The sequence below is a fragment of the Perca flavescens genome, chromosome 21 (genome assembly GCF_004354835.1).
Source record: "Perca flavescens isolate YP-PL-M2 chromosome 21, PFLA_1.0, whole genome shotgun sequence".
Lineage (NCBI taxonomy): Eukaryota > Metazoa > Chordata > Actinopteri > Perciformes > Percidae > Perca > Perca flavescens.
Window position 1 is genome coordinate 28,207,025 of NC_041351.1, and position 16,568 is coordinate 28,223,592.

At 42.5% G+C, this 16,568-nt stretch overlaps 1 protein-coding gene across 4 annotated transcripts in view; it reads right to left on the bottom strand.

The window, feature by feature from the left end:
- The window catches only part of LOC114548013 (rho GTPase-activating protein 23), a 99,006-nt gene that overhangs the window by 22,276 nt on the left and 60,162 nt on the right, over nucleotides 1-16,568 (bottom strand). For 2 of the 4 annotated variants that reach the window (XM_028567644.1, XM_028567642.1), the window contains exons 2-9: nucleotides 12,370-12,561; nucleotides 10,718-10,748; nucleotides 10,157-10,249; nucleotides 6,349-6,427; nucleotides 6,177-6,237; nucleotides 4,087-5,545; nucleotides 2,791-2,955; nucleotides 1,554-1,662 (exon numbers count right to left, since the gene is read on the bottom strand). In XM_028567644.1, the coding sequence (XP_028423445.1) occupies nucleotides 1,554-1,662; nucleotides 2,791-2,955; nucleotides 4,087-5,545; nucleotides 6,177-6,237; nucleotides 6,349-6,427; nucleotides 10,157-10,249; nucleotides 10,718-10,748; nucleotides 12,370-12,561 (2,189 nt within the window). The remainder of the gene's footprint in view (nucleotides 1-1,553; nucleotides 1,663-2,790; nucleotides 2,956-4,086; nucleotides 5,546-6,176; nucleotides 6,238-6,348; nucleotides 6,428-10,156; nucleotides 10,250-10,717; nucleotides 10,749-12,369; nucleotides 12,562-16,568) is intronic. The other 2 variants (XM_028567643.1, XM_028567645.1) reach the window with 2 other exon arrangements.

Genomic DNA, 16,568 nt, shown 5'->3' on the forward strand with positions numbered 1-16,568 from the left:
AGGGTCTGTGTAGATGGGGTCTATGTTAGACAGGGTCTATGTTAGACAGGGTCTGTGTAGATGGGGTCTATGTTAGACAGGGTCTGTGTAGATGGGGTCTATGTTAGACAGGGTCTGTGTAGATGGGGTCTATGTTAGACAGGGTCTGTGTAGACAGGGTCTATGTTAGACAGGGTCTATGTTAGACAGGGTCTGTGTAGATGGGGTCTAGGTTAGACGGGGTCTATGTTAGACGGGATCTATGTTAGACAGGGTCTGTGTAGATGGGGTCTCTGTTAGACAGGGTCTATGTTAGACAGGGTCTGTGTAGATGGGGTCTATGTTAGACAGGGTCTGTGTAGACAGGGTCTATGTTAGACAGGGTCTATGTTAGACAGGGTCTGTGTAGATGGGGTCTATGTTAGACGGGGTCTGTGTTAGACATGGTCTATGTTAGACAGGGTCTATGTTAGACAGGGTCTGTGTAGACAGGGTCTATGTTAGACAGGGTCTATGTTAGACAGGGTCTGTGTAGATGGGGTCTGTGTAGACGGGGTCTGTGTAGACTGGGTCTATGTTAGACAGGGTCTGTGTAGACGGGGTCTATGTAGACAGGGTCTATGTTAGACAGGGTCTGTGTAGATGGGGTCTATGTTAGACAGGGTCTGTGTAGACAGGGTCTATGTTAGACAGGGTCTATGTTAGACAGGGTCTGTGTAGATGGGGTCTATGTTAGACAGGGTCTATGTTAGACAGGGTCTGTGTAGATGGGGACTATGTTAGACAGGGTCTGTGTAGACAGGGTCTATGTTAGACAGGGTCTGTGTAGACGGGGTCTATGTTAGACAGGGTCTGTGTAGACAGGGTCTGTGTAGACAGGGTCTATGTTAGACAGGTTCTGTGTAGACAGGGACTGTGTAGACGGGGTCTATGTTAGACAGGGTCTATGTTAGACAGGGTCTATGTTATACAGGGTCTATGTTATACAGGGTCTGTGTAGACAGGGTCTGTGTAGACAGGGTCTATGTTAGACAGGGTCTGTGTTAGACAGGGTCTGTGTAGACGGGGTCTGTGTTAGACAGGGTCTGTGTAGACGGGGTCTATGTTAGACAGGGTCTATGTTAGACAGGGTCTGTGTAGACGGGGTCTATGTTAGACAGGGTCTGAGTAGACAGGGTCTGTGTAGACTCCCTATGCAGTTTTTTTTTTAAGTTAAATCAGAATAACTAAATAGTACATATCATAGATGATCAATAAAAACATAGTTTACTTTTTTAGATAGATAGATTTTCTTTTTAAACATATTCAATGAGCATTGTTGGAGGGAGCCTGAGGTCTAAGAAGTTCACTGCCAACGACAGCTTCAGTGTAATTGTTTTGCATATGACAATAAATATCTTGAAGCTTGAAGTGTCTATCCACGGCCCTGTGTCATTAAAGCCCCCGTTAAACGAGGTCTGTCTGTTCTGGGGGGCATCCTGTAGAGGCTACTGGTCCAAGACAAACCTATTTATGGGACTATATAGACTTATTTTAGCTAAGAAGACAGCTTTTAAAGTGTCCTGAGTACTTACGAGAAGACGCGGCCTTCTTCCCTGAAGGTGTTGAGGCCCTCGTCACAGGACTTAGATCTTTCGGTGGTGATGGCCAGCAAGTAAGAGGAGCGGCGACCTTTAATACTGCCTGAAGAGAGAAAAGAAGAGTCAGAGAGAGGAGAAGAGGTGGAGGAGGAGACAAAGAGGGTAAAACAATATGCGATGTATGATAGTAACGTGATGTGAAGTGACAAGAAGTTGAGTGATTGAAGTGAATTGTTGTTTCAAACTGTGAGTATAACATTAGCCAGGTGAATGAATTAAGGGGTTAATAAACATACTAAACTGCATGTGACTGCATATTAAAGGAATACCATGACATTTGGATTTTTACTTCCCAGTTTTGGATATATTTTACATTATCCATCCCGTGTCCCTTCGTTATCAGGAGTTTGGACTGAAAATTAACAAAAGACAGAGACAATTTTTTCCCTGAACTTAATTTTTTTATGATTAAAGCATTTTTCAAATCATTTGGACACCATATAAAGAGAGAAGTCAACTATGACCCAAAGAGTGTTTCAGAGAGAAACGCCCAGTCATGAAATAAAAATCTTTAAATTCTGTTGCATGCATGACAAACAGCGTACATAAAGCTAAATATTACAATTTGCTGAAACTTAATAATACATTTACTTTTGGATAACTATGGCTGATTTGTTCCCAACTGCAACAACAAAGCATTCTGAATTTGTTCAGGCTCTGACTGATGGGTATCATAGTTATTACAGCCATCTACACTACCAAACTGATGAAAAAATGTGCTTATGTTAAAGAAAATATATGAAGCAGTAAAATAGTGGTTTAAATGAGTTGTGAAAAGTATTTGTGAGACATAGGTCTCATGTGGGACACTGTTTTACACTGATACCGGTAGGGAGCGCCATGTTTTTTATAAAGTCAGAGAATTTCAAATTCCACACACAGTGGCTTTCAGTACTTCCTTACAAAATGATGAATTCAAGGTTCAAAATTCCCCCCCCCCCAAAAAAAGTGAAGGGAATTCTTCATTTGTTAATGTCACTGTACTCCTTTAGGCTGAGACTAGACAAATATATCAGTTTGCCAAAATAAAGGCATTGTAAGTCATTATAATTCAAAAACATAGGCAGTGACGTTTGGCAATTTCAGTTCAAACATACTGGAGAACATATTGTATATTGTTCTAGCCCTTTGTGAAGCCGTTCAGTATTTAGTGTGGGTGACTGAGACTCACTGCAGTCCTGAGAACGAAGTCGAACAAAGGGGGAGATTGAGGAGAGGGTGGGGGAGACAGAGGTAGAAGTGAGGGTGGCCATAGTGGAGGCCTGGGAACTGGACACAACAGAGCGGGCTGGTACATAGCTGGCCTGCAGGTCAATGCTAGGACTGGTGGGATCATCTGCAGGGCATCATCACAGGCAAGCAACAAAGGGATGAGAGATGTTTAAACACACTGACAAGACAAGCTAAGAGTTTCCTCAGCTGGTGTTTAGGTTGTTAGAAGACCTCTCTGAGGCGGACCTGCTCTGGAGGCAGCAATAACCTCTGACGGAGACACACACAGTTGGCTCTTTACCTTTTTCACCAAGCTTCAGTCTACAGTGATGTTAATTGGCCTTCTGACTGAACCTGCGAGATTATTTCTGACTCCAGAGCAGCTCTGTTTCTAAGACATCATCAACAAAGATTTAAACATACAGAAAACTGAACGTACTGAAGGTTGTATGTTGACATGTATATGACTCACACTGACAGGTATAAACAAACACACAAATGTTGAAAAGGATAGAAACACAGAAAGAAAAGGAGCACTACTAAAGCCTCACATACACAAAGTGAAGCAAATTGAAGAGCTCTGTAGCAACAGACAACATAATAACCGTTCCAAATATACAAAAATGTGCCTGTTTTATCAAATTCAGTCAGTTAGTAATAACTGTAATCTAGGGCTGCACAATATATTGTTAATTTATCGTCATGGCAATATCACCTGGGGAAATAAACACATCGCAAAAGGCTGCAATATATCGCGAAAAGACACTTGCAGTACGTTGGTGTGTAATTTGAAAGAAAATATCAGTAGAAAGAAGAACTTTATTCTTTTTTTAGTTGTGCCTTTTATATTCAGTTCAACGTTCAATTTGTTCAATAAAATAATGTTGGAAATGATTTCCTTTCATAGGTTTCAAAGTCAACTAACAATTTCTTGTATTTTTAGCAGAATACTGAAAGTAGCAGAGATGCAGAATTGAGAACACTTTAATATCAGTTTATTTATCGTAAGTAATAATGCGATCGCCATATTCAACAATTTTATTGCATATCGCATATTTTCCTCATAGCGTGCAGCCCTATCTCTAATCTCATCTTCAGATAGTTTTTGAATTTGGTAACATAACAACCAATATATGTAAGATTACATTCCACTGCATTATCAGGACATTTTTGAGGTAAATTTAGTTTCAGTGTTGACAAGTTGTGACATCTTCTGACAGCTGTAGCTGTTGCTACAGAGAAAAGGCTCACTAACCTATGAAGGGAATAGAGGACAGGGAGTTGTATGCATGCTGAGCCAGGCTACCATTAGCCCTGCGGTTGGGGCCGGGCCCTCCAGAGACAGGAGAGGGGGTCCCTCGTGGAGGTTCCAGACCAGGGGGCTCGGGTGACTCTCCAGGGGTGGGGTAGTGGGGATGTCGAGCGGCCTGAATGGGTGTCCGACGGCCGGAAGGCGGCTTCTGTCTCAGCACCACCTCTTGATTCAGGGAGATGGGGCAGAGGAGCTCCCTGTCCTCACCCAGTTGAGCTCTCTCCTCCTCTGCCGCAGACAGGGCGGGGGTAGACCGCGGCCTGGGTACCAACCCCCCCTCGTTGTCTGCAGGGCTGCTTCTGCTGCCGGGGCTCCAGTTGAGGTGAGGGCCGCTGTAGTTGGGCTCTCTGAAGGAGTGGGCCTGCTGGAGGAGGTGGCCAGCTTTGCGGGAGAAAGACGGGCTGTAGCTTTTGTAGCCCACCAGCTCTTCTTCTTTTACCCGCCTTGTTTGGGGTTCAGCTACCTGCTGACCGGACCGCCTGCCACTGGGAGGCACTGTGGAGGAGGCTGTGATGGGGTATATCACTGTGGTTTTGTGCTGGTGCCCTGCTGAGACCTTCTGCTCTTTTTGCTCTCTGAATTTTTCCATCCGGGCGCCTTGTGACGAGTGTTCATGGCGTGGCGACACCAGTGCAGAGGCTTGTGCCAGTGTCTCCACAGAACGCCCGTAGTTATGCTCGTACTCGGCGTAGGCTGCCAGGAGGCTCTCCGAGCATGACCTGCTTCCTGGTCCTGATACACCACCCCAGCCCCCTAGCCAATAGGAATCATGGGAAGCAGTTGCTGCCTGGTGGTGGCACAGGATGGTTTCTCTTCGGCGGTGCTCCGCAGCAGTTGGGGAAGCATATGTCGGTCCGGCGCCGAGGACCAACCCCAGCCCGTGCTCCGCTACACAATCCTGAGATATACTGCGGTGGCGGGGGGACATGCTCTCTGCAGCCTCCGCCTGGCTGTAGTACCAGTCCGACAGAGCCTGGTGGCAAAGAGTATCGGCGTGAGTGCGGGCAGAGGCTGGCAGGCTGCTCTTCCGTGGCGGAGGGAGGGTTGCAGAGGCGACGGCAGCATTGTGGTTAGCAAAGTGAAAGTCCAGCACACTGATGGCCGAAGAGGAGCGGCCTCGGTGCCGCCCCGGCGGGGCAAAGTGGCCACTGGAATCCTCAGGACCCCCGGGCCAGCCGGAGGTGGGTGTAGAAGCAGCAGGTGGGCGGTTGTCCAGTGGAAAGGCAGCGGGGCCGGGCCGGCACTGCCAGTTGTCCAGGGGACTGTGGAGGTTGTGGTCGGGCTGTGGGGCAGCGGAGCTGGGCTTAGTGGAAGGGTAACAGAGAGGCGGCGGCACAGGGAGGTTCTGGGCTTCGCCTGAATATGGCTGATTGCCCTTCAGGAAGGCATCCTGGGAGTACGCCTGGGGACAAGAGGGGTTAGGACACAACGTAAAACATGACAGAAAAGAGAAATGGACAAAGATGGAGGGAACAGCCAGAGGGCAGAGTGAGGCCGATGCAACGTGCACCATGCAGCAATATTTCTTTCTTTTGTCCTATAAAAGCTAATCCCTTATTATACCAACACTACACCATTAAACCAACGCTGGAACTTTTTTGTTCCTTTTTGTAAATTTGGGGCAGTTTATTACTGTATTCCTTGTCTATCTGTTTTTGTCTATTTCAATAGAAAATAACATTCATTTATTTTATTCTATTTTGCTTTAATTGATCGTATCTTTCCCTTCATTGCGTTTCTAAATGGTTTTATGATAATAACAATAGCAATAATAAAAAAAGAAGAAAATCCAATGTCTTAAGAAAAAATGTCTCTATGTCGGTTGTTTCACCGTCTCCGTTCATGCATTCTTTTATGCCAACCTATACAAACTAATTTTGATGTCTGCCGATTGGCAGACATCGATTGGCTACATGAATTATAATAGAAAGATTCCCTGCCATTATGCAAATAGCCTAGCTAACTGCTGTGACTAAACAGTAATGAGGTGAACAGAAGGAAAGAGGAGAAAATAGAAGAAAGACAATACTCACACTTACCAACTGCAACACATCCTCATCTTTGGGCATAATAGAGAGCTCCAGAATGTTTTCACAAAAAAAAAAAAAAAAAAAAAAAAAAAATATATATATATATATATATTTGAACAAAATAAATAACAGGTCAGGCAGAACATAAAATGAGATTCATAAACTAGTCTCCCACCTGTTTTGGATGAGTGCGATCACCTGAGAGTAGGTTTTTCCCAGAATGCTCTCCCCATTCACCTTCACCAGCCTGTCCCCTGGAGCACGAGCACGAGCACGAGCACGAGCACGAGCACACACACACACACACACACACACACACACACACACACACACACACACACACACACACACACACACACACACACACACACACACACACACACACACACAAGAAGGGTGATATATGTGTTGTATAAAAGGGTTTGGCTTTAGAAGCACAACGAAGCTTCATAATGCTTTCCATAGAATACATTTTTTATGTTGTGTTATTTCTGTATTTTTAATGCACTGAACCTTACTAATCATCGTCATCATGTTTAGTTTCCTTGACAAAGACCTGATTCTTTCATAATATATTGTATAATAATGTTGTATTTTTATCTTTTGTGCACCGTCCTTTATTGTTTTAATGTTCATTTCTATGGTCTTTTTAGGAGAATATTACCTGTAAATCCAAAGGTAGATTAAATAATATTTTTACACGCTGACAAATTGCAGAAGAGGTAGTTTTTTTTCCAACCTACAATCTTCCACTCCGGGTGCTTTGTAGTTGGGTTCATTTGTTCCAGGCCGAAGGGAAAAAATGAACCAGTGTTGCCTTTAAGTTCGGTTTCCGGTTCATGTTCATGCTGACTTTTTACAAATAAACCAGTAAACATGAAGTGAAAGAGACTGACAGGTACACCTCACTGATTGGACAGTTTTTGGGGTCATTCTGCATCATCAGGATGCACACTCTGATGTGTATTTTCATGTTCTGTGTCACAAAGAGCTCATGTAGACAGTCTTGTACAGCAACTTACGCAACTGGAGGTCAGCAAAAACAAGATTTTCAGGGGTGTTCAATTACTCTTTAAGACTGATACCCCCCTACAGTAATACATTGGTTAAATGAAGTCTCTAGTTACATCCCATTGGATAAAATCTATTACAACATAAGATGTAAGAGTCCAGACTTTTTCTTAATATGGCAACCGCATATAGATTTTGTGGCAAGAAGGGCAGCTTAAGGGAATACTGGCTAATAGGTTGTTTCAGATGTCTTGTCTGAGGCCATGATTGACACTACAGTGTAAATTGCAATATGATAAGACCTACTGTTAAAAAGTTTCAATTAAAGGTGCTGTAGGTAGGATTGTGAAGATCCAGGATTTAGTAAAAAAAATGTGAACATCAACAACTTCTCAGTCCCTCCCCCCTTTCTGCTAAAGCTCAAAACGGTCTCCTAAGCCCCTCCCCCCACAAGGGAGAAAGAATGTGTGTGCATGAGCAGTGACACACAGTTAGACACCCCACCTGGCCCTGATTGGTGCATCCGAACAGGGAGCGGTGGATTTTTGCAAATCTCACTCCAAACTGTAGGTGGTGCCAGAGGAGCCCGATTTATTTTAAATGACCTGCTTCATGTAGTTCTACTGGAACATACAGTCAGTTTCAGCAGATATGACAGAAAGTTAGTTTTATAAGGCTTACCTACTGCACCTTTAAACTATGCCAATTATGTATGTATGTATGTATGATATATATATATCATACATACATATCGAGGGCTTGGAGCCAGAGGGGCGTAAGTGGCTTTTGACAAACTTTACAGGAGAGACAAAACAAAATTTGGACCACACTTTAATCATCTGTATTATTAACCTTAAACCACAAATATTGCAACCACAGGCATACTTACATGAATGACTATTTAAGTAATAAACTTATGGCATATTAACACAATGAACATGTTCTAAAAAAATTTTAAATCAAAGAAATATGGTAAAAACGTCAGATACGCCTTTTTGGCACCAAACATTTCCAAGTCTTCTATGGACATATTGGGCGTATCTGCTGAACAATGCAGAAAATAATTGGTCAAAACAGGCTCCCATTGCTGCACAGGGTGACTAGATCTTTCTTCTTTAATGCGCGGATCCCAGGAGGGTTTTCATACATTGAACTTGGTTTGGACATGGAATGGGTGCTTCTGGTACCTCTGGTTGCCTGGCCACTTTCAACCCCTCCCTCCTGAACAGGCTCAATGTCTACTGTCTTACTCCCTCGATCTTCTTCTGTCTCCTCTTCCTGGCCACTGTTAGCCCCTCCCTCCTGAACAAATTCTAGCACAATGTCTACTGTCTCAGTTCCTCGATCCTCTTCTGTCTCCACGTGTCCCTCATCAATTGCATGATCTGTCTCCCTGTCTGTCTCTCTTCCTCCATCTTCTGCTGTCTCCATGTGTCCCTCTCTCTCTTCCATCTCTTCATATCTCTCCCTCATCTCATGCTGTGTCCCTAAATGATATCATTAAAATGTATTTATATCCTACATAAATGCCCTGATACTAATAATTCGGGCAAAAGATTAGATGTCTCCATGTGTCCCTCAAGTTGATCTCTCTTCCTCACCTCATGTGGCTGTGTCCCTTAATGATTAACATATTCATATGTATTAATATAATATCCTACATGAGTGCTCTGAATCTATTTGTTCAAGGCTAGGGTAAAGTAGATTATGAGAAAGTTCAAAAGAATATTTTATGTCAGAAAACTAGGCTAGTTAGCAAGCACAGTTAGCCAGATCAGACCAAAACTATGGGATTAACAACATTAGCCATGCTAGGCTAGGCTAGGTTAACAAGGTAAGGCTCTCAAGGCATGATTATGTCTTACTGTCATCACTCTTGTGAGGAAATGCATTCAAAAACAACTCTGACTCATCTTCAACTTCTTCAATATAGGATTCATCCGTTTGTTTCATAATATTCATCAAAATCTTTTCTGCCTCAGACAGTTCCATGTGTGCAGTTGTGTCAGCCAATTTGAATGCTGTTTTAGGGCAGCAACTACACTTACGCCCTTTTCTGGCACTGAACAAAAATGTGGGTCCTACATGTATTTTTCAGAGCCAGAAGAGCGTAAGTGGACTTAGGCCCTTCTGGCTCCAAACATTACTCACATTTTTGTGTTAGGTCTTTATTGTTTTGTTGCTTTATTCAATACAATTTGATCTTTTCTCTTCTTGATTCTTTTTGGCACCATTGGATAGAGCTCATCAAGACCTTTATTTTGATATATAGAACTCATATTCACCCAAAATGCCACTTACGCCCCTCTGGCTCCAAGCCCTTGATATCCACAGTATATATATATATATATATATATATATATATATATATATATATATATACTGTGTATATATATATATATAAATATGTATATATATATATATATATATATATATATATATATATATATATATATATATATATGTGTGTGTGTGTGTGTGCGTGTATGTATATAGTATTTTTCTTGTATATGGTATGTCTATGTTTATGTACCAGTATGTGTATATATATATGTGTATATATATATCCTTTTTGTGTGTTTGCTTTGAGCATCACTGCGCCATAGTAGAAAATTGTGCATAACTGTAAAATTAACTTTCATCTGGGATTTCTTGTGAAATGCAATAATAAAAAAAAAAAAAAAATATATATATATATATATATATATATATATATATATATATATATATACTAAACATCTATTCTATAAGCAGTAAGAGGGCAGCCTGTATAAGAGAATGAACTCACGGTTAGCACTGGGTAATAATTGAATGTGAAGTGATGTCTTATTTGGATTTCGGCAGCTGGGCAGTCAGAGGACACCGATTACAGATATCTTAGCGATTGCTGTATCTTATGTCTATCGCATGTCTTTCTTATGTGTCCTGACTATATGAGTGTGTGTGTGTTTGTGTGTGTGTGTGTCTTCTACCTGTACACAGTCCTGCTTGTTGCGCGGGGCCATTTTCTTTAACACTCTTCACAAAGATGGTGTCCATTGGCTCCAAACGAGACTGCTGACAGACTGCATAATCAAACACACAGATAGAGATTATGTGCATACACATCCATTTCCTGTACTGAAAATATCAGCAAAACCCACAAAGTTGAACCAGCTCCACCTACACATGGAACCATAAAGTCTCCCTACACATCCTGATCATCCGTGCATTATGAAAACAGGGTCGTAGGGGTGTCTCATGCTTTTGTTGTTGTTGTCGTCTTTGTTGTTGTTTTTTAAAGATTATTTTTTGGGCATTTTTAGGCCTTTATTTGACAGGACAGCTGAATACATGAAAGGGGAGAGAGAGGGGAATGACATGCAGCAAAGGACCGCAGGTCGGAATTGAACCCGGGCCCTCTGCGTCGAGGAGTAAACCTCTTTATATGGGCGCCCGCTCTACCAACTGAGCTATCCGGGCGCCTGTCTTTGTTGTGGTTGTTTGTAGGTTTGTTATAAACTAATAAAAATGTGATTAAAAAAAACACTCACCTTTTCCGGTTGCATTTCCATTCTCTTCATCCTTTGGGAGAAACACAGAGCAGGTGTTAGAGAAAAGGAGGACCACAGGGAGGCGCTGCTCAGCTCACATTCAACCCAAACCTCCTCTGCCAGCCCCGGTCTCACTGACTCCAGCTGAATGGGCAGTTTGGACTGTTGCTCAGCTGCCTGACTGTCTGATTCACAATTTGACTGAGTGTCTGACTGTCTCACTGACTGACATATAGACTCCCTGTCATTTGGACTGCCTGCCTGCCTGCCTGTCTGCCTGCCTGTCTGCCTGCCTGCCTGCCTGCCTGCCTGCCTGCCTGCCTGCCTGTCTGTCTGTCTGTCTGTTTGTCTGACTGGCAGGCCTGCTGGCTGGGTCTATCTGGAGGCTTTGATGCTTCGCTGAGTTAGCTCATTCCTGACCTGGACACACAAAAGGCTCTGCACACTGAGGTATGCTGCTACACAACACCAACCTCTCTCCAGGCCAGAAGGATGTCACCATACTGTATACAGTACTACAGTACCCATACGTCTGTTTAGCTGGAGGGTCTGGATCACATTAGAAATATCAGTATGACTTACAGGTTAAATGCACCTTGGAAGTGCACACAAGTGAACAATCCAGCCTGTCTGATGCAGACTTTGGTTATCCTGATCAGATTTTGACACACTGACCACAGATAGAGTGACACAACAGACATGCATTGTTATTATGGCACAGCATGAGCACACATTTGCATTTGTTTAATTTTCTGAGTTAGATAAGAAAGAAAGAAAGATAAGAATTGGTAACGATTTCATGTATCAAGTATGGAGCTAGAGCCGGGAGAGAATGAGCTTAGCATAAGGAATTGTTCCATTGTAAGGGAAATGTGATGTTATAGGATTAAAAAAACAACTTAATTTGCACACAAAATGTGCTTTTCTTGTTAATTGGCACCAAACACAAAGTTCAGCTGGGGCTAATGGGCGCCAGGTCAAAAGGTCACCAAAGTCATTAGGAATCATCTTCTGGGAACAATGACAATGACAATCCGTCAAATATATATTTAATAAAGATATTTCAGTCTGGACCAACTGCCATTGCCATACATAGAGCCATGCTGCTAGCGTGACTAAATCCAGTCCCATCACAGCTCCATTCATACTGCAGCTGAAAGGCTAGTGCAGCATTTTTGATTCTCACACTTTGACTGAGCAAAGCAACCCTTACCAATATAAGTTTGAACAGATCGCCGTTGTGAAAGGGAATCAGCCTTATACTCTACTTGGAATGGATGTGTCTTCCCAAATACTAATTACACTTTTGTACTAGCTCTCTCTTTATTGGCTGCTTGAGCCACTGGGGAAATTTTTTTTTTTACCAATGATTCACCTAAATATGTTCTGTTTAGCAGAAAATGCAGAAAATCCATGTTCTTTTTTTTTTTTTTTTTTTTTTAAATGTCTCATGAATGTTGGTCTATACAAGTCTATGTTTCAACTTTTGTTTTCGTTAAAGAAGGAAAAGAGAATCGCAATACTAAGTATAGCAGATATTTACAAAGGCAGTCAGTTGCCCTAAACATCAGATTTAATCAAATAACTGAAATAAGTCAAATTCAACTAAAATAAACCCGTGTGTGTCCAGGTCCAGAGAACAGTCGGCTAACCTTGAGGCTGTGGAGGGACGACTCTGGTGGGTAGACGATGAAGTGGCGCAGAGTGAAGCCGAATCCCTGTGAGTTCTTCAGGACAAAAATGGTCCGTGGGCCCTGCCATGACAGGCCCTCCACCTCACCCGACGACAGCGGCCTGCGCCTGTTCTCATTGGACGACACCATGCCATCTCTCCGTCCTTTAGCCTATTGAGAAGAGAAAGATGGAGAAAATGTTTTAGATCAATAACGCTCAGCTTTTCTTTTCCTCTTAGAAAAATTAACACTCACAAAACTTTACCATGTGAAAGTACTGTACATGTGTGTACAGTGCGTGTGTGTAACCATCCATAGTTGAATGCATTTAAGGGAACAGTGAGTGGGTGGACGTGCCCGTATGTGGTCCATTCAATGGGCAGAATTGCACCAATGCCAGGAATTTCTCAGAGACTTCCTCTCTCTAAAGAGGAAGCTCTATTTTCAACAACAACCCCACCTATAATCACATTTATTACCTCCAGCCAACAATGGATACCCTCTATAAATAACAGTCATGGAACAACAGGACATTATTAGCGCTCATTCACAAAGAGTGTACGGTAATTCAAATCACCCACTGATAATTCTATAGGCTAAAGGAGGTGAGAGTGAAGCCAGTGTTTCAGATCCAAACATCTCCAACACCAAGCACAATTCAGTTGCTAATCCACATGATATTTAACCTTGGTAAAGGGATATACGAGATATTTAAGCATGACTGGAAACTGTAAATAGTTATCGACATAACAACACTGACGGTGATCATAAGAGAGGGGGCGATTAAACCAAAACATATTCAACAATTCTAAAAGCACACACATGGAGGAACAACAGGACAGGAAGTCTGTTTCTTGAGCGAGGAAGTGAATGGCCACGCTGTGGGGAATCTTTCGACTCTAAGAATGCTTCCAAGGAGAACAGGGAAGAGACGCACACTTTCCACAGAGGGAAGCCAATCAGTTTAGAGCAGTATTTCCTACATTTGCATGGTTAAACAAGGAACAATAATTTATAACTCTTATCAAATCACTAACAAACTGTGTTGGTGGGGTTGACTTGCTTTCTAACCGGACCTAGTCTTAAAGGGTAATTTCGGAATTTTCAACCTGGACCCTTTTCCCATGCATTGGTGTCTAAGTGACAAATGTTAACACAAATCTTTGAAATTGGTCTGATATTGAGCGAAAACACTGTAACCCGCAGCCGGATGCATTGTAATCCTATAGGGCAAACGCGCACCATCAGTTTCAGTCCACTAAAAGTTCTGTTTTTGCCACTGACAGAGAAAGATTATTATTTGTCCCACAGCATGAAGTCATCATATCTGTGTGTGTGTGTGTGTGTGTGTGTGTGTGTGTGTGTGTGTGTGAGAGAGAGAGAGAGAGATAGTTGGGTGGGTACATTGTTAGATTTCTCATCATCCGACATCTCTGCAGGTGACATTTCACACACGAGTGAATGCAAACATAGAGGTGAGATGCTGTACATGCTTACCCCTCGTCCCCCCTCCTCTCACACACACTCACCTTCCTCGCCCACACACTCAGTGTGAAATGCTGACATGCCAGAGTGTGTTTAATTGAACATCAAGATTTGTTTAGCCAGCTCTCTCTGTAACACTGCTCTTTTACATAACTAACACTGACATCATCCTTATCCAAATCCCTTTAATTCAATAGGCTGTTGCTTGGTTCATTACATTTATTTTTTTGAGTCTCCAAATTGAAGGAGTTCTTCCCATAGACTGTTTAAAGTTCTTCCTTGGGCCCTGCTATACCCTTCCACCAAGTCTCATGAAAATTGGGCCAGTGGATTGTTCCTAAACCCGCTGACAGGCAAAACCAACAGGCAAACCGATTGAAAACATAACCTCCTATACTAACAACTACCAATCTCATACCTTTTATTAAAGTAGCCAATTCATTCTTAAAAAATGAACTTTAAACAAATATAATTGAAGCATATTGTTTAATCTATTTGTCTCTGTAAGAGTCCCTGTGTGGTCCTGAACAATCGGCCTGATTAGGCAGCTCTTTTAGGACAACAAGAGCTTGTTGTGCTGACTCACATATAGCTCTTCATTAACATGGGCCACTCACTCAATTTACTCTGTTCTATCTACAGCACTAGTCATTTCATTTTGCTCACTTGGATTTAGTATTTGAGTTGCAGACCTTTATTGTTGGGTATTGAAATGATTTAGTTCACCTGACATTTAGACCACAGGAAAATGAGCTTAATTAACAATAATAATACACAATACAAACTGACAAACACTTTGTGTAATAACACACACTCACAAACACAGTACTAGAAGCTGGATTACTAAAACAGTTGTCACTGTACCAGCATGTCAACATACAAGCAGTAATTGTTGCAAAGTGCGTGATCCGTGATGCATACTTGAACAGATGATGTAAAAGCCCAACCTCACCCACCCACGTATGCATGCACCCACAAGATTTTATATAAAGCTACATGAATCTCTGTGCGTAGTGAGGACAATAGCCACATCTCCCGTCCACACTGCTAGTCAACAAACCCCCTCAGTGCTACATTACATAACACCTAAAGGAGATATGGCATAACACACCCTCGAATGAATCAACCCCCACGTGCTAAATCTTCTTCCAAACTGTAGATGATGACAGGCTGGTAATAGCTTTTCTGTTGGACTCCACTGTGCAGCCCCTATTCCTGACACAGGTTAAAGTCACCCCTAAGGTTGATAGCAATGACATAAACTTTGGCTCCCAGTGATAAAAACCAGGACACCCACATGGTGGAAAAGGACAGGGATGGTCAATAACGGTGTCATTCTCTTGCATGCACTGATCAGAGCAGACAGGAAAGGTTAAAGCAAGATGGCGGAAGAAGCCTCCCCGGAGGAAATACACCTGTCCACAGTCATCAGATCAGATAGGAGAAGAGGACCCTTCAGAAGAATGACAGCTACGGCGGTTTCCAGACCTGTAGACAATCTACTATGTAGTACGTACAAGGATGGACCACGGACAAATTCAACAGCTAGTCCAGTACACTGGACTGATGTCACAGAATAGTACTGCAGTCAAACAGATCAACTGCCAATTGGAATAGATAGTTTCAGAACATGTGTAATATTTATAGATAATTCAAATTTAAAGCTGCACCAATCAATATCTTTATATCAACAATGGGTCAAATGACTATGTGTAATGTGAAAAGAGAAACTCGGGGTGACTGTAGACTGTGTATAATATGGACGTAGTCTCCGTGACGTCACCCAAAAGATTTCTAAGCTTTCTGACCTCAAACTGTGCGGCTCTGGCAATATCAGATCAGAGCACGATATCATCGAATGCCCAGTTTTCGCTAGAAAAAAATTGGTGCCGGTCATGTGACCTGTAAGGTTTCATTTTACCGGTCAAATGGGAAAAGTTCCAGGCAAATATTTTCTGTGTTTATTGCGCTTAAAAACAATTGATAGGCAAGCTATACTGTATATAAAGAATAATATCATCAACGGATGTAGATTTATACTATTTTTATTGAAATGTAGTTTGAGAGGGCAAACGTTAATGACGGCTGTAGCTGGTGCTGACTCGTCCTTGCTGGCAATTTCTTGGCTTCATATACGTTAGACCGGCTGCTGCTTGGTGTTATCAAGTAATTCGCCATTTGTTGTAAATCTACGCTAGTCTTCTGCATCCAATCAACGAAAACTCAGCTAATGCCTATTTCATGCTTCTTTCGGTCGGCGCGGTTCGGATGGTGTGCGCGTTCCCTGCAAACGTCTGGTTGTTCATACTGATTGCAGTCAAAGCGGCTCCAAGAATGGACCTCCTCTCTTGTGTAGTCTTGCTCTGTTGATGTAGACTAGTATACTTTTTGAAAACTTCTCTTTGATTCTGTGAATATGCACTTCCAGGTCCTGTAGCAAACCGAACATTGCAATATGGTCTGTAAGACCCCCGTCCGTGTAGTTCCAGAAATCTTGGAGGTGCACGGCTCGGTGCTAAGACCCTACGAAGAACCCCAGTGCAAAGTCGCCCAGGCTGCAATTGTGCAATATCGCCGTCCGCACTGTTGTGACCACATGAAGCATGGAACATGTTTACCTCCCTACTAAAACAAAAAATGTGCAAAGATGTGGAGCGTGGATGGACCTTAGGCGGGCCGAATGAAGGCTACAG